General features: G+C 42.9%; 1 protein-coding gene across 2 annotated transcripts in view; it reads right to left on the reverse strand.

The window, feature by feature from the left end:
• The window catches only part of MYOF (myoferlin), a 197,264-nt gene that overhangs the window by 55,073 nt on the left and 124,053 nt on the right, over nucleotides 1-18,138 (reverse strand). For both annotated transcript variants that reach the window (XM_006147643.3, XM_006147642.3), the window contains 6 exons: nucleotides 16,810-16,973; nucleotides 14,072-14,186; nucleotides 11,314-11,419; nucleotides 7,456-7,601; nucleotides 4,617-4,790; nucleotides 3,391-3,502 (listed from right to left, as the gene is read on the reverse strand). In XM_006147643.3, coding sequence (XP_006147705.1) covers nucleotides 3,391-3,502; nucleotides 4,617-4,790; nucleotides 7,456-7,601; nucleotides 11,314-11,419; nucleotides 14,072-14,186; nucleotides 16,810-16,973 — 817 coding nt within the window. The remainder of the gene's footprint in view (nucleotides 1-3,390; nucleotides 3,503-4,616; nucleotides 4,791-7,455; nucleotides 7,602-11,313; nucleotides 11,420-14,071; nucleotides 14,187-16,809; nucleotides 16,974-18,138) is intronic.

An 18,138-nucleotide genomic window follows, 5' to 3' on the forward strand; every position in this document is an offset into this window, starting at 1 on the left:
AAAAGCGGGGTGGAGGTTACGGACAAGAAACACTGGGAACTGCTTGTTTTCCGGACTATTAGGAGAGTGTATGTTTCAAACATATACATGTTTTCACATGCATCTTCTAGTTTCCTAAAGGGCACATGCAATAGTGACGATCTGTCCTTCCAAAGTAATTCTATTTCATGTAAAATAAAACTAACAAAATATTTTAAATAAGGAGCTCAATAAAGTGTGCCTATCAGGAGAACGTTAATTACCCTTGATGTGCGAACTACCTGGATTTAGGGTTCTGTTTCTTATCATGGACCTTTACAATGAAACTGCACCTTGAGGCCGGCAGGTGGTATGGTGGTTAAGGGCACTAGACTCCCACATGGCCAACCACGGTTCGAGCCCCAGACTTGGCGGCTTGCTTTCTCACCTTCTCTCTCTCTCTCTGCCTCCACCCCAGCTCTCTGATCAAATGAAAACAAATACATAAATAAGTAAAGTTAAATAAAGTAATTCTTTAAAAAAAATGAAATTGCACCTCCAGCAGTTATAGGAATAGGGCTTTTGTAATACTTCAGCACCAGATCTGGGAAACAGTTCTGTGCTAAAAGTTTGCTATTTTGAGATCTTTATAGCTCATCTCCTTAATATTATATTAATACAAACGAAATTTGAGAAATAATGAAACATTGGGATTCTGGGAGTGCACAGATTCTGGGAGCCTGGCTACTTGAATTTGAATCTACTCTCTGGGTGCTTACAAGCTGTATGACCTTGGACACGTAGCTTAATCTTCCTGTAACTTGATTCCCTCCTGAAAGAGCTGTTAGACAATTGAGCAAGTGAGTATATGTAGTCCAGCATAAGAACTTGCTCTTCTTGCCATAAAGTTGGTCTGCCTCATCCCACAATTCCTTGAAACCTAGCTCATTAAAAATTTTTTTTTCTATGCATGCACACACACCCAGTGTGTTTCTTTCTTTCTTAAAGAATCATTTTGGGGTCGGCAGGTGGCAAGACAGTTAAGGGCACTGGACTGCCAAACGGCAAATTGCAGTTCGAGTTCTAGACCTGGAAGCTCACTTTCTCACGTTCCCTCCCTCTCTCTCTCTCTTTTTTTAAAATTATATTTATTTATTTTTAAATTTAAATGTATTTATTTACATTCACTCACTATATATCATTACAGCATACAAAATGAGACTTCCCATTCAGAATACAGTGTATTTTGGCTCAATCAAGCACATCAACATATGCGTTATTGCCAACAAATAATTTTCCATTTCTTGTTTCCTGTATATTTTGCTTTTTTTTTTTGCATCCTTGATTCCCTATCCCTCACCCTCTGCCGTGTCCCACCCTCCTCCCACATTGTCTCTGGTATCCATGGTTGCTTTCTATATGGTTGCTTTCTATGCCTTTCCCCCCATTTTATTGATTTGCTAATGAACTTAATTAATCTAAACATTTCCAATAGCAAGGGCAGCTGATAGATACATATCCATGAACACAAGTCTGACTTTAGGCCTAAACCTCAGTGAGTAGAATGAGCATACTATAAAGTAGCACCTGGCTGGGCTACATAGCTTACTGCAGTCATCAAATACGCATTTTTTTTCATAAAACTTTTTTTTAATTAATCGATGTACATTCATCCCTTAATCATCATCACAGCATATAAAGAGTGGTTTCCCATCCAGAATATACTGCATAGTGGCTTAATCATGTAAGTTATCATCAATAATTTTCCATTCCTAGTTTCACATATATATGTGTGTGTGTGTATATGTATATACACACACACACATATATATGTATGTATATATATTTATATTTACCCCTATGTCTGACCGTCTGCCCTTTCCCACCCTCTTCTCACACTATCTCTGGTGTCTACAGTTGTATTCCATTCCTTTCCCTCCACTTTTTATTGATCACACGATTTCTTAAATAATCTAACTACTTTCAATAGCAAGTTCAGCTGGTAATTTCAAGAAAAGCAGTTTTGAATTGGTAACGAAATTTGCTTAAAACTTAAAGCCTGGAAACAGGTTAGTATTCTGTTAAATAGTAGGTACATGAACCTATTGACAGCTCAAGACAGCACAAAAACTCTTAAAACTGGACAACAAAGCCTAGAAGCAGCAATATTTTAGTCAAAAGTCACAGAATGCTATTTTACCAGGTGAATCTCATGTACTTAATCTCTCTCAGTCCCTCTCTGGTCAAATTAAAATAAATAAATAAATAAAGTTAAATAAAATAACTATTTAAAAATAAATTTTACTTACCTTTATTTACTTATTTTAAATTATTATTTTTTTTTAGCTTGACCAGAGAGGGACAGAGAGAGAGAGAGAGAGAGGGAAAGTGAGAAAGCAAGCTGCCAAATACGGGACTTGAACTGAGGTTGGCCACATGGGAGTCCAGCCCTTAACCACCATGCCGCCTGCCAGCCCTTTATTAAAATTTTGAATCTTAGGGACCAGCATAAAGGTTACATCACTGGACTCGCATGTAGTCAACTACGGTTCGAGTCACAGATCCGGTGGCTTGAAACTCACGCTACACGTGTGTGCGTGCATGCCTAAAATCCTGAGAGGAGAATGGAGGAGAAGGGATTGCAGTATAGCCATTCCTCCTGGGGGTGAGGTCTCACTTTCTGTCTCTCTGGTCAATGCATGCACCCTATAGCAAACATCTCTCTTGAAAAATGTTTTTTGAGCCATTTTTTCTAATTAAAATTATAGTTTGGGGGTTTAGTAGGTAGAATGAGTACATATTAGACAAATTAAGTTAAAATCAGTGATTTCAAACCCTTCACTCCAAGTAACATACCATTTTTAAAAATTGCACTTTAAAATATTCTTTTCACCAAGTGAAGATGAGTTATGATTACATAAAGAAGTTTTTAAGGAATGATTTATTTTTTACTATTTTTCATAATTTGCTATAATGCAAATACGCTCATGAGAGTGAGAGAGAGAGAGAGAATGAAAGTGAGAATGCAAGCTGCCAGGTCCAGGACTCAAACTGTGTTTGGCCATGTGGGAGTCCAGTGCCTTAACCACCATGCCACCTGCTGGCCCCTACGTAAAGAAATTGTATCATGTTTGGTGATTCAAGGAGTTTTCTTGAGATAAAATTATAGAAGTGGAATTCACAAAGACTTGTCTGAAATTCCCTTTTGGGGCCAGGGGGTGGCAGAGTGGGAATGCGGCTGGACCCGGGTGGGCACAGGTTCCAAGTCTGCACCCTGGGACATGTTGGGCACACTAGGCAGGCTTACGTGTGCCATGACCCTGGCTCGCTGAGACTAGGGGTGCCTGTCTCTCGTCTTTGTTTCTCTTTGTCACAAATATAAAATATAAATTAACTTTTACAAAGAAAATCCTTTAAAAAATATACAAAACTTACTGTCGAAGTGACAGGAGACGATGGGAGTGTTTGCCCCAAACACGGAGGTGGCGCTGTGCTTCTGCCTGTCAGAGCTCTTTTCATCTCCATCCTCGGTAGTGTCTGCTCCCTAGAGGAAGAGGCAGAAAACTAATGAACACGCCTAAACCAAACAGGCCAAGGGGCAAGACCTGCAAACCAACAGAATGGCTGCCATCAAATCACCCCCTTTTTATTTTTTTGGAGAGGATTTTGCTATAGGGTGTGTGTGTTCCCCAGAAAGACAGAGAGAGACAGAGAGACAGAAAGTGAGAAATCACCCCTCAGGGGGATGGCCATGCGGCAATCCCTTCTCCTCCATTCTCCTCTTGGGATCTTGGGCACGCACGCACACGCGCCTGGCATGAGTTTTTAAGCCACCGAGTCCAGGACTAGAACTGTGGTTGACTCTATGGGAATTCAGCAACGTAGCCATTATGTTACCTGCTGGACTCCAAATCACCCCATTTTAAAAGATGAATAAGACCCAGAAGAGCAAGTGACTCCCCCAGACCACGTCACTGGAAAGCAAGAGAGCAGAAAGTGGAGACTGGCCCTGCCCATCCAGTCCTGGTTCACGGCTGCTGCTGTAAGAAAGGAGGTGGAAGGGAAAACGAGGAGGATAAGGAGGAGGAAAAGAAAGAGCCACAGAAGAAGGCGGTGGAGCCCGAGTGCAGGGACAGACCCAGGCTGGGTTTGGAAGTGGCTCCTGCCTGCCCTCTTGGTTTAGACCGTCCCTCTGCCTGCCTTCTCCAGCCCCCCCCCCCCCCCCTCTTTCTTCACCAAGCTTCTGAATAAATTGTTCTCTATCTGCGGCTGTTCTTCTGTTTCTTACCCCTCTCACCTGCATATTTCATTTTCTTGGCTTGTTGAACAGTTGCAGTTTCCAAGGACTGAGCCAAGGAGCCTGGGCCTGGGATGTTAACGTATGTTACCCGTAATGTGGGGTCTAGAACAGATCTGTTTGGAAGATGCTGGGTGCAGCAGGAGCGTGTGCAGTGGCATTAGGCAGACCCTTCCTGCATTAACGGTCTCCTCATTCTACGAGAATCATCGGGCACCCAGGCTGTAGCTTCTCCTCGTCCCGTTTGCAGTCTGACAGGACAGGGGTCGCAGGGACCTCTAAGAATTGGCTGTGCTGTAGCCAACACTCTTACATCTTCTCTATGCCACTGTTATTTGTGACCCAACTACTTATTACTCACAAGGGCGCCTTCGAGTTTAAAGATGGCAGCTGCCCCGTGCGTTTCTGCTGGAGCCATTTTCCTCCTCCAGCGTCTGCGGCGAAAGGTGTCTGAACTGCGCTGTTTCCAGTGAAACTTCCAGCCAATTAAAGATGCATATTCCCAGCCCTCCTTGTCTTCAAATTCTTTCATGGCCTAAAACAGAGGTAATAAAACTTTTCATGATAATCTATTTCTTATATTGATAAAGCAGATTATTGGTCTGAACAACAAATTCGTACTGAAAATATTCTCTGTGCCAAGCACTGAGCTAGAAACTAGGATTACAGAGAAGATCAAGAGAGGCGGGATCTCCGTCCTGATGGAGCTGATGGCTGTGGGAATACAGAGATACGCGGGCAGTCACAGGGCATGCGACACTGGCATGTGCTGGGTGCTCCCGTACAAGGGTCGTGCTCCTCAGATTTGGGGGTGGGGTGCAGCAAGTGGATTCTTTCTCAGATTCCTTTCTCACTTCTTAAGATAACCAGCAGGTAGTGTAATGGTTACATCGCTGGACTCTCACGCAGTTGACCCCGGATGGAGTCCCAGACCTGGCGACTTAAATCTCACGCCAGGCACATGTGTGTGCATGCCCAAGATCCCTGGAGAAGGGACTGCAGTGTGACCATCAGCCCGGAGGGTGATTTCTTGCTGTCTCTCTCTCTCTCTCTCTGTCTCTCCAGTGAGCACACATGCCCTATAGCAAAAATTTTTCTTAAGAAAAAATTATTGCTACTGTGACACAGTTAGTAGAGGAAAAAAAATGACCTTCCAGGGTTCAAATGTTTTGCCACAGTGAATATCTGTGTTGGGGTCATAAACCTGCTTCCCGGAAGACTGACACTTACACAAGCTGAGAAGCAGCCTCAGAATCAAGATCTCTGTGGCCCCACCCCAAGTGCAAGGAGGAGCTCGTTCTGAAATGTATTCACCAAGAAATTCTTCCCAATAGAAGTGCAGGTGTCTTAAACCCCCTCGGGACTCTGAGCAACCAGAGATAGGGTAAATGGAGGCTGTGATCAGGACACCTATTCTCCTGAGGGCGGCTCTGAGGAATCTCATGTGAAATTTTATCTGCATAAGAGATGGGGTTTGTTCCTGTGCAGGTCTGCCGCTTGCCCCTCCCCTTCCAGTAACGTGTTGGTTCCGTCCAGCTCCCAACGGGAGCCATTTACTAACTATAGTCCAAGCACAGAGTTCGTTAATTTATTCCTCCTCGCTTTCCTCTCTCATATGAAGGGACATTTAAGCCCCAACCGTACGGGCCCTCCTGCAGTTCATATGTTGTACGACTGCCATACACCAAATATATGTTACAGTACATCTGTGAGTCTTTTCTTTTAAGGTTTTTGCCATAGGGCATGTGTGCTCACCAGAGAGAGACAGAGAATGACAGGGAAGGAAATCACCCTCCAGTAGGGATGAGCGTGCTGTAATCCCTTCTCCTCCATTCTCTCGGGATTTGGGGCATGCACACACATGTGCCTGGTGTGATTTTCAAGCCACTGGGTCCAGTACTCAAACTGTAGTCAGCCATGTGGGAGTCCAGCACCTTAACCACCAAGTCTTTTCTTTTATTAATCTGCTTATTGTTAGTGATTCTCAGCAAACCTCAGAGCTGGAAGAGAACTGTTTCATTCTTACAGCTGCCATACCTAATAAGTGATAGATCAGGGTATGTTGCTTCTGTGATAACCAATTTCTAATGACTATAGAACTTTAACCACATACAAATGATCGCAGTGATCAACTTTACTCTATTCATTCAACAAGAAGGGGTGCCTGCTGTGTGATAAGGGTCGTGTTAGGGGCTGAGGAGGCAGCGAAGAAAAAGGAGCTTTGTTTTCATGTAGTTGACATTTTAGTGGCAGAAAACTTTATTTAACTATCTTAAAGTTTAATTTAATAAGTAGATTTAATAAATGTAAACTCTATTAATGTAAATAATAAATGTGGGGGGCCAGCAGGTGGCGTGGTGGTTAAGGTGCTGGACACTCCCATGTGGCCGACCATGGTTCAAATACCGGACCTGGTGGCTTGCTTTCTCACTTTCCCTCTCTCTTTCTGTATCTCTCTCTGGTCAAATTAAAATAAATGAATGAATAAATAAAATTAAATAATTATTAAAGAAACAGGAAAGCAACAGAAAATATTAAAAAATAAATAAAAATAAATAATATTTTTTTCATCTTTTATCTTAGAAATAAAAGTTCCATATGGATTATTATATGGAATTTTTTTCACTTTTAATAAACATGAAATGTAGTTTGGCAACTGCTCCTACAGTCGGGCAATGTTCATCGGGAAGATGGAGGGTTTCATGTGGCCAAGAGTGAGGCCCGTTAGGGGACATGATCAAAGTCAGAAAGTGCACCACAATCCCTTTTCTTCCATTTATCTTGGGGTCTGGGCACCCACGCGCATGCTCCTACCTGGGTCTAGGACACAACCACGTAGTCCGTCCGCCATGTTGGATCTTACTGCCTTAACCACCACACAACTGGCTGGCCTTGGTTTCTTTTAATGTCTCTGTAGCTGTTCTCAACATTTAGCCGGACTCAGAATTACCTGGAGAGTTTGTTGAACTACAGACTATTGGGTCCACCTCAAGAGGTCTAAACCAGCGGGCTTCTGGTGAGACAGTTCTAACAAACTCCCAGGTGAGGGTGATTCTGCCAGCTGGGGCTGGTGACTTTGAGAACCTCGGAGTACAGCCTCTGGCCCTTGATTTGCAGTTTCTGCAGAAATAGCCTCCAGCACTCTGGACAGCAAGAAGCCTGAGCCCCCCAGTGCAGTTCCCTTCCACTGCTCCTCTTACCTTCGCCGTACTTGAAGCTGTCTGTGTTAAATCCTTCTTGCGTTTTCGGATCAGTCTCCGCCGTCTGTGAGTGTGATACATTTTCTCTGCTGCGACCCAGGATTTGGGCTTGTTATCAGGAGGGATGGTAATTCCATACTCCCAGCCTGGAACAGAGTTTGTGAACAGTTACCCAAAAGAGATGTACATATTTCCCAAATCCTCAAATAAACTGCCAGGAGACGATTACTCTCTGCCTCTCACATTCTCTACTGTGACGGCGGAAGGCCTTGGTTCTTTCACTTTGCGGAGATTCAGCCAAACTATTTAAACACAGCCTTACGCCTTGGCTCCTTCCTCGGAAGGCTTCCTTTGTGTCCATGGGGTTCTGTTTCATTATTATGCCTCCAATCATTCAGGGTAATTGAGTGCCTCCAACAGTAAAGCATAGTTCAGAGGCAGAAGGGAAGGCATGGGCTGTAAAGTCACATAGCCTGGGTTCAAATCCCAGCACTACCACTTGCTGGCTGTTTACATAGTAAGTCTCTTGTGAGTGATAAGTTTACTTATAGTTCACTTTGTTCATTGTAAAAGTAAAATACACTCTTTTAAAGGATTATTTTAAGACAACCAAAATGTATGTGACACACGAGGACCACACTTAGCATATTGTTATTACTCAATTACTGTATGCTTATCACATGGGGGAGTTATTTGAAGACTTTAATTCAAAAGTTACACATTTGGTCACAAATTGTACACAAGGGGAAAAATTCAGGGTTGTTGTGAGCCTAGGTACTCCAATTATGAAGCCGGAATGGATTTATAAAGCTTGGGAAAGGCAGAATGAATAGGATTTCTGTGCAGTAGATGATGATTTGAGAAGTGTAATTAAAGTTCCTCCATTTCTTTCTTTTTGTTTTTTGGAGAGGTTTTGTTATAGGGGATGTGCACTCGCCAGAAAGACAGAGAGAGACAGAGAGATACAGAGACACAGAAAGTGAGAAATCACCCCCAGGGGGGGATGGCCACACCGCAATCCCTTCTCCTCCTTTCTCCTCTCGGTATCTTGGGCACACATGCATACACGCCTGGCATGAGTTTAGGCCACCGGGTCTGGGACTCGAACTGCAGTAGACTACATGGGAGTCCAGCATCATAGCCATTATGCCAACTGCTGGTCCCTAAAGTTCCTCCATTTCAAGGCTGTGTTTTAAGTTTCCTTGGATTTTCAGATGAAGAGAACACTAACATGGAGGAAATGTCTAACTTGCAAGGAGGTAGCTACTTACCAGGTGGCGATGAAAGATACACTCACTTTGCAGCTGAAGAAAATACAGTAAAAGAACTTCCATCTGAACCTTTGAAGAAACTCTATGTTGTCAAGCAAGAGTGGTTCTGGGGAAGCATTCAAACGGATGCCTGAGCTGGGGAAACTATGTATTAATATGAAAAGGCTAATACTCCTGAGCTCGGGAAATCAGTGTCACTGCTTTCTCTAAGTACCTCAAACAGCACTCACAAAAGACGTCGTTAAAAAGATACATTTGACCGCGGCCAGCGGGTGGCATGGTGTAATGGCCACTGGACTCCCACATAATCGACCACGTTTTGAGTCGGGGACCCAGTGGCTTAAAACTCACGCTGGGCAATCATCAATGCGTGCATGCCCAACCTGAGAGAATGGAGAAGAAGGGATTGCGGTGTGGCCATCCACCCCTGGGGGATGATTTCTCACTTTCTGTCTCTCTGTCTCTCTCAATCTCTCCAGCAAGTGCATGCACCATATAGCAAAAATCTCTCTCTAAAAAAAATGAACAATAATAACAAAATATAATAAATAATTCTTAAAAATAAAAAAGAAGTCCTCATGGTCATACCCGACCTCCCGCTTCTCTTAAGCATACTCATCTATTGCCCCTTTCTCAGATTAAGAAGGTACTGGACAGAGAGACAGAAGATTGCTATAACGCTTTGCCTCGCTTGGGAAGCCATCACATCAACAGGGCAGACAATGGTGCTGCTCAGCGGCAAGATGAGGTCAGATGAACTTCCGAAAGAAAGCTGGCTAAAGATGCCCTGTCAACAAGTGCCAAGTCCATCTGCAAGGCCGATGCTGAGAACCTTATTGACACTGCCGATCCAGCATCCTCTGAAGTAAATACAAAGGTATGGACGGTGCATTGAGCAAGGCATGTAGCACAATAAAAAAGACTTCAGAAAAGGTTACGAGAGCGTTCTTCTCCAAACTCCAAAAGAGCACTACAAAGGGCTCTGGTGACATCAGGTAACTCAGTGGGGGGACAAAGTCCTCCGAGCAGTGACAAGCCTGTAGTGACTCATTCAAGTTCTGGGCTTGGAGGCTTGGTTTCTTGCCCCCCCCCCTCGCCTCATTCTGTCCCTCTCTGGTCAAATTAAAATAAATAAAAGTTAAATAAAATATTTATTAAAAAAAAAAACCAGAAGTCAATCATTTAAGTTACTCATGATATCATCCCTTATACCCTTATTCAATAAATCAATTTTATTGGTGGGTATCAAATACTGCTGTGTGTCTGTCGGTATAGTGTCCATGAATGAATTTCTGGAAATAGAGATCTCTGTGTCTCATTTTGTGCAAAGATAAAGTATTACAGTACTTACTAGACAAAAACCTGCATAGATCCTTGATTAAATAGTGGGGTCTATTTAACTGCTCCTCTTGCAGTTTATTTTCAAGATCTAGCATGTGGATTTGAAACTGTTGCCCTTATGAATAAGAATAGTGTATATTTTGTAAAAGCGAGGTACTGGTATATATGCACAGGTACTTCAGAGATAATGTTTTTAGTGATTACAGCCACTAGCAGGTGTTGGGTCAGGTTTTTAGAGTGCAGAATTTTACTCCAAATGATAAGACGATGGGAAAATTGTGGTAAAGACTGTTTGTACCCTTTATGAACTACTTCTAAAGCTGCCATTGGTTTTACTCATCTGCGAAATGCATAGGCATGCATATGGCCAACTTTTTATTGTGGACTTATAATTGACGTAAAGTTGAAAATGTAGTTGCCATTTTGAAATCTTTTTTCAAAGCCTGATGTTATCTTTCACAAATCTTTTTAAAAAATGTTTATAGTTAGTGGTACAAAATAATCAAGTTCCTGTGAATAAATGCATTTGTATTTCCTACCTGTTTAGGGAGTACTGTGAATGTTTAATTGTCACTTAACACTTTTCAGTTACCTGCTTTACTCATTTAACTGACTACAGATTTTTTCCCATGCCATTGATGTACCACTTCTAACCTAAAAGTAAATGACCATTTTTTTTGCTGTATTTTAAAAGTAGTTGTATTAGTAATAACTTTGTAAATAAATACTAAGCCCCCCTCAAAAAAGAAAAAAAAATCAGATTTTTATCCTTTGATCATTTCAAATGCTATAGTTAATTGAACTTAGATTACTGTTCATAGGAAAAATATAAACAGCATTATCAGAAGCTTTGACAATGATCTTCAATGTTGCTGAACAGAATGGCTTTTAAGACATTTTACAGGTCTCCTTTCTGAGTTGGGAGGCCCTGAGTGTGACAAACCCAGGGAGAGTATGTTTAGAATCAGACCCTAGCTCCCTCCCAAATTCTCATCCTGGATCCTCAAACATTCCAAAGCCCACCAGTTGCCTCCCCATCAGCTGATATTTCTGCTCTTAACATCTCCCCTTCTAGCACCCTCTAAGCACCTGCTCTTCCCTCAAAATTTACATTTGAATAGTCACAGGTAACATCACCTGACTGGACCTTAAGCCAACAGAGATATCCCTTCCGAGGCACATTCACTCCTGTTAACCGAGGCCCTGCTGCAGAGCACCTGGTCAGGTGACAGATGTTAAATACTACCTCTCTCATCCACCGCTCGATTGATGTCATATATCCAGGCGTCATCTTCCCATTCCCAACCTGGGGGACAGGTCAGCTCGCTGGGTGATGCTGCCTTATCACCATTCTTTAAAAACAAACAAACAAACAAATCAAAACCAAACCCAAAAGAGCAGAGGTAAGCCATAGTGTCAATAAGATGCAAAGGTGGTATCCACATTGTTTACTTAGAGGCCACCTTAGAGATCCATTTGACCAACAGAAATATTTAATGTTTGTTTATGCACAGTGGCTAAGCAAAAATTACTTGTTTAAACTACATTCTGTTTTTGCTATTAGAGAACAGTATCAGGTCGAATCATGTGAAATTGCTGTTTTCATGTCAAAGTTGTTGAAAATCAGCAATTTCATATGACTTGACTTAATATTATGAAATAGTGCAACTGTGTTCACGAAGGGCCACACAGGAACGAGGATGGAGAGAGTGGGGAAACCATTAAAAACCATGCTTCCAAGTACAGGTACTGTGGCTCTTGATGCTCATCAGATATGATTGAACAAAGCTTCTATTAAATACTGACTTAAGTTTACTTACGAACTGAGAGTTATGAAAAGGAAGCTCACAAGAAAATAAAGGTAATATCAACATATGAAAAAATAATAGGGACCAGCAGTTAGCATAATGGCTATGTCCCTGGACTCCCACGTAGTCGACTGTGGTTTGAGTTTCGGACCCGGGGGCTTAAAACTCACGCCGGGCCCGTGTGCGTGCGTGCCCAAGATGCCGAGAGGAGAATGGAGGAGAAGGGACTGCGGTGTGGCCATCCCCTCTGGGGGGTGATTTCTCATTTTCTTTCTGTCTTTCTGTCTCTCTCTGTCTCTCTGGCAAAGGCATGCACCCTTGTAGGAAAAACTTCTCAAAAAATTTTATTTTATTTTATTTTTTAAGAATTAAATATTTAATTTTATTTAGTATTATTATTTTTTAATTTTGACCAGAGAGAGACAGAGAGAAAGTGAGAAAGCAAGCCACCAGGTCCAGAACTTGAACTGTGGTCGGCCATGTGGGAGCCTACCACCTTAACCACCATGCCACCTGCTGGCCTCACTAAACTTCACTTTAAATTATGAGAGTACAGCTGTGTCACATAGTGGCATGGAGGTTACATGAGCTAGGTCTCACATGGCCAACCTGACAGTTTGAGTCCCAGACCCAGCAGCTTGAGAAACACGACAGACATGTGTAAGTGTGTGCCCAAAATCCTAAAAGGAGAGAGAGACAGAGGAGAATGGATTGTGGTGTGACCATGCCCGATGAAGGTGCTTTCTCACTTTTCTTCTGTTTTTCTCTCCCTGTCTCACTCCAGGGGGTGCACACACCCTCTGGCAAAATTTTAAAAAGAGGGGCCAGTGGACGGCATAATGGTTACATCATTGGACTCCCATGTAGTCAACTGCAGTTTGAGTCTGTGATCCGGTGGCTTAAAACTCACACTGGGTGCATGTGCATGCGTGCCCAAGATCCTGAGGGGAGAACGGAAGAGAGGGGATTGTGGTGTGGCCATTCCCCCTGGGGGATGATTTCTCACATTTTGTCTCTCTGTCTCTCTGGCAAGTGCAGGTGCCCTATAAAAAAAAATCACTAAAAAAAAAATTAGAAAGAGTAGAAATTAAAATAATAGGATCTCGCTTATTCATACATTGACAAAGAAGATAGAGTGGGTCAGTGAGTAGTTAGGCAAACAGCCCTCTCATGCACTGCTGCAGGAAATTTGCAGGAAAATATCCTCTTTGAAAAGCAATTTGGTGATATTTAGCAAAATTTGACAAGCATTTAAACCTTGACCAAACAAATTCAGGGATTTTTCTTAAAGATTAACTTTCATGGGTGAATAAATATGAATATGTATGCATACAGTTGTTCACTGTTGCATTGTTTATAAAAATCAGATTAAAAACAAAACCACCCTAAATGTTCATGAGGAAGGGATTAGTTAAATAAATTATAGCAGGTACATATGAGAAAATATTCTGCAGGCTTTTTTAAAAAAAAAAAAAACCTCATCCACCTATTTATGTTGATATCGAAAGACGTCCACGATATACAACACTGCCTGACGTCCACGATATACAACACTGCCTGTGAAAAGCCCACGTTGTGAAACTGTGCAAATGACACAATGTTATTTAAGCAGGGGAAAAGATGTGACAGATTTGTGGGAATAGAAAACTGCCGTCAATAACTCTGTGCAGGGGTTGGGTCAGGGACAATTTTCATTTCCTTCAACACTGGATTTGTAAAAGACATAGGAATTTTGGAGCCAGGTGGTGGTGTAGTGGTAACCCAACTGGACCCAGTATGGGAAAGGACCTGGGTTCGTGTCCTGGGACCTCCTCGTGCACACTAGCGCTGTGAGGCTGGCAGAGAGCATGGTGTGAGAAGCCTGTTGGGGACGTCTCTCAGTCTCTCTAATGGAAGAGAAAAATGGTTTTGTAAAGATAGGAATATTTAATGTGTTAAGATTTTTTACAAAATAATAGTCACCCTAAAAAATTGACAATGCAAACTTGACCATGCATTAGCATCTAATGAAATAGGCCCAGTTTCTTTTCTATAGACAATGGAATTTGTGTGGCTTAAGCGTTAAACGGCCTTTTAAATGGAGTATCAGATGTAGCAGGACTCCGGGTGAAGCCAGGTCTGGCACTTAGGAGTTCCTAGAAGGCCGTGATTCAGGAGGAGGACATGTGAGGGTTTCTGTCCAGGGCGGCTGCTCACCGCGTCGGTGTAGGTGTCCTCGGCTGGCTTCCAGTCGCCCCCCGGGTAGCGACTCTCGTTCTGATAGACCTCGTCGGTGAACTCCGTGTGGCCGGCGTCGGCCTCAGTCAGCAAGCTGCGGGCAGGCGAGGGCTCACATTACCCAGGGAAAAATGGCACCCGGCTCCCTGGCTCCTGATAGGGCGCACCTACACCCTGGGAGTGGTACCAGTGCCCTCACTGCATTCCACTGCAAACTCCTCCTGTGCTAATCGTGCTGGGCATCCTTTGAAGAATGGGCCTCCTGGAACAGGGAGGCCTAAATTACAGAGAACTCCTTGAATCAGCAAGGGGTCTCCTTCTGGGCAGTCAGGAAAGGAATGGGACAACAGAGCCTGGGTCGCTTCACTTGAGACCCTGGAGAGCTTCAGTTCAGGTCCTGGCTCAAGGTTCCAAAGAACAGAGAGTCACCCCACCCTCACCCCCAAACCTCCTGTGTGTTTGAATGGAGTTAAGACCTCAGGTGTGGGCTAAGTGTGGAAATGTCTGCTCACCACTCACTTGGTCTACACAGACCAAACCCAAAAGAGGAGTTTACATTTTCTGGATGGTGCTTAGGTAGACAGCCAAAACAGGTTATTTAAGACTCTGTTAGGGCTCCAGGAAATCCATGCTGACCCTCTGCCATGCCGATTGCCTTCTTGGTTTTGGAACTACTTTGACAACTCACAGAGGAGAGAGCAGGGGTTCCAGCTGTGATTTAAGTCTTCTGCTTGGGAAACCCCTCAAACAAGGGGTCCTTTTCCTTTACATCTCCACATCTTTTCCTTACCATATCCTCCCCTAGAATCAAGCACTGGGGAGGAATCAGAAGATAAATAACCCTGACCATATGTATAACTCGGGGTCGTCCATCACTTGTCCTGCTTCCAGGGAAGGGGAGTGAAAGCCCTGGCTGACACCTCTAAGTTCCCATCCAGCCTGCAGGCTCTACTCTTCTGCTTTCTTGGTCACAATTCCTCCAACCTTTTCAGGGCCTCACTAACCTTCCTTCGTTTTGTCTAATTCAAATCCCACTTCCTACTCTTCACCCATCTCCTGCAGCTGGAAGCAGGCTGCCTGGGTTACAGGCAGCCTGGTGCAAGCACTTGTTCTAACAGACTAGCACACTCATTCCCCTCCCTGTGTGATTGTAGGAAATAAACAAAAGAAACAAAGCTCTGGCTGATGCCTGAAATTCAACTTCACCAACTTGTTTCCTCCAAACACAAGTGTGCTGTCATGAAATGATGAGATAAGGGGTTGGGGGTTTGAATGTGTTGGCCACAGTTAGAAACTAGGCTTTGGCCTACCCAGGAGGGGAAACACACTTGCCCCTCTGCTGTTTTTCTCTGTTCACTAACATTCTTTTTCTCTTCAACAACAGCATGTGAGATACAATTCATATACCATGGAGTTCACCCATGTGAAGTATAACTAGGCTGGTTCCCTTGCCTAGTGGTTAAGGGAGCCAGATCCGATATGGCTGACCATGGTTCAAATTTAGCCCCAGCATCTTAAAAAGCACTCTGGATGTGTGTGTGTACACCCCAAATCTCAATGGGATGAAGAATGGAGGAGAAGGGATTACAGCATGACAATGCCCCATTGCAGGAGTGCTTTCTCCTTTCTTCTCTCTCTCTCTCTCTCTCTGGTATGCATACATAGACCCTCTAGAAATTAAAGAACTAAATGAAGTGTAACCTCTACTTTTTTGGGGGGAAAACAGTCTATTGGATCATAGGAAAAGTCATGACACATTTTTGCATAGAAAAACATTAAAAACGAGTCAAGATTTTGCCAATGACCCAATAGCATAACAGTTGAGTGCTGGTTTGGATATCCAGGCTAGACTTGAGTTCTAGTGCCAGCTATATCACTAACAAGCTATGTAAGCTATGTGAATTCAGTTAGTTAATCTCCTAGGTCTCAGTTTCTTCATCTGCAAATTGCAGATCATAGTAGTACTGTTTATTAGAAGATACTTTTCCATGTGTCTTGCATTTTTGCACATCTTGCTGGCTGAGCCACTGCCTGCCTTTGTTATGGCTTATCTTTTCAGGATAATTTATATGGGAACAGTCTCAGAAGACAGAGATAGTGCCTCTCTCCAGAACAAAGGGTTGGCATGCTTATTGCCCATTATCAAAGATCTAGGTTTCCTAAGCTCAGAATCATCTCCTGTAATGCATGTGTGTCAGCTGGCTTCCTTCACCCTATGGAATTGGGAAATGGGGACCTACAGAAACTGTTGATACTCTGCTATCGCTACTGCTGTGGAGAATAAAGTCCTTTGTCTCTGAACCAAGAGTTTTGTGTCTCCTGCCAATATCCATGAAACTGTAGCAGGTGACCTTGTTAACCTGTGAGTAGGATAAACTCTCAGGCCCTGCTTAGTTCTTGCCCCTACTGTCTTGTAGGGCTGTAGTCAATATTAAATATGATGATGCTGGTGCTTAGCACATTACTTGGCACATTCGCACATCGGCTTTAGGTAAATGTTAGCGGCCATGTACTTTTTATGGCCGGTTGGCTATCTCGCTGTGGAACACCAATGCTATCTTTTGGATTTCTAGGAATTTCCATGGACTCACTCCTTCCTGCTCAGCATGTATAACATACATATTATCAAGAATAATGATGGAGATGATCTGTTTAGCAATTTCTAGGGAAAGCCTGCACTGCCTTCCTTTTTAAAAAATATAAAATGGAAAACTTACCTTCTTTCAGGATCAACTATCCACTCTCCTTCCCATTCCCAGCCTTTTGGGGGCAAAAAGAATTCTCTCTTGAGCTTTATTTTTCCTGTGACGTCAGAAAATTTATGACGTCCCACTAATCCAGAAGTGCCCCATTTTCCAAACATGAGAGCTTGATTTTCATACTGTTAAAAAAATAAATAAAATGGGAGAAACATCATCAGAGGACAAAAAAGAGAGCCAGCTCATAAACTTTCAAGTCTATGTAAAGCTTAGGCTAGATAACCACAGCAAGCCAAAAAGTGTAATACTCAGAAGGTATGCACATCTCTTCGGCTGTTACTGATTATGCAATTCTGGATAAATTATTCATCTTTCTGGGACTCAGTGTTCTCATCTGTATGCTATGGATTATAGAGTTCTGGAGCTTAAATGTGCAAATGACTGGAGAAGTGCTTTGGAAACAGTGATATATCACGCTGGTTATTTTATTATTTCAAATGGCTCCAAATAATTCTCTGAATTATTTTAAATTATTATTTTTTAAATGCCCATAGAAGTCTTCAATTTACAAAAGTGCACATTTCAAGAAGTTCATTTGTAAGTCTATTGCTTAGAACTTGGAGCACAGCGGGGCTGGCAGATGGTATGGTGGTTAAGGGCACTGGATTCCATATGGTCGACTGTGGTTCAAGTTCCGGCCCTGGCAGCTTGCATTTTCACTTTCCCTTTCTCTCTCTCTGTCTCTGTCTGGTCAAATTAAAAAATAATAAATGGAATTAAATAAACAAATTATTTTTAAAAAAAGAACTTGGAGCACAGGTCTCCACAGAAATAATATATAATTGATGATGTACTTCCTGGGCAGTTCTGAGCTTAATCTTTCTTGGAGTACAGCAGATAGACCATGACCTTTGTGCAAAGAGGGTTAATGGCAAGAACAGACTAGTTTACAGGATAGTCCTTTTTAAGTTAGAACTTAAAATCTATGATGGTCTCTCCTCACCATCTCCACCATGGAAAAGGCTGAGATTTGCCAGTGTGGTGGGTATGTCTGTTTGGGCCCAAACTGGAGTTTTCATTTGTCTGCTGACAACCCATAGAGTAGGTGATTGACCTAAGCTATAGAGAAGCTTTGACCAAAGGAAGGAGGGAGGAGATCTGACTAGAGACCCAATGAATAGGGAAATCAGGACCAAGACCAGGTCCAGAGTAGTGATTGCCTCAGACATTAGATCTGAGCCTGGAGGGGCGATGAGCTTCAGGCAGTAGCTAACGGAGCTGTAGTCACAAGGGGCTGGAAAATTTGGAGGCGTGTGACAAGGAAACAGAGCAGAGAAGCAAGGCATT

Source organism: Tupaia chinensis, unplaced genomic scaffold (assembly GCF_000334495.1).
Source record: "Tupaia chinensis unplaced genomic scaffold, TupChi_1.0 Scaffold000217_1, whole genome shotgun sequence".
Lineage (NCBI taxonomy): Eukaryota > Metazoa > Chordata > Mammalia > Scandentia > Tupaiidae > Tupaia > Tupaia belangeri.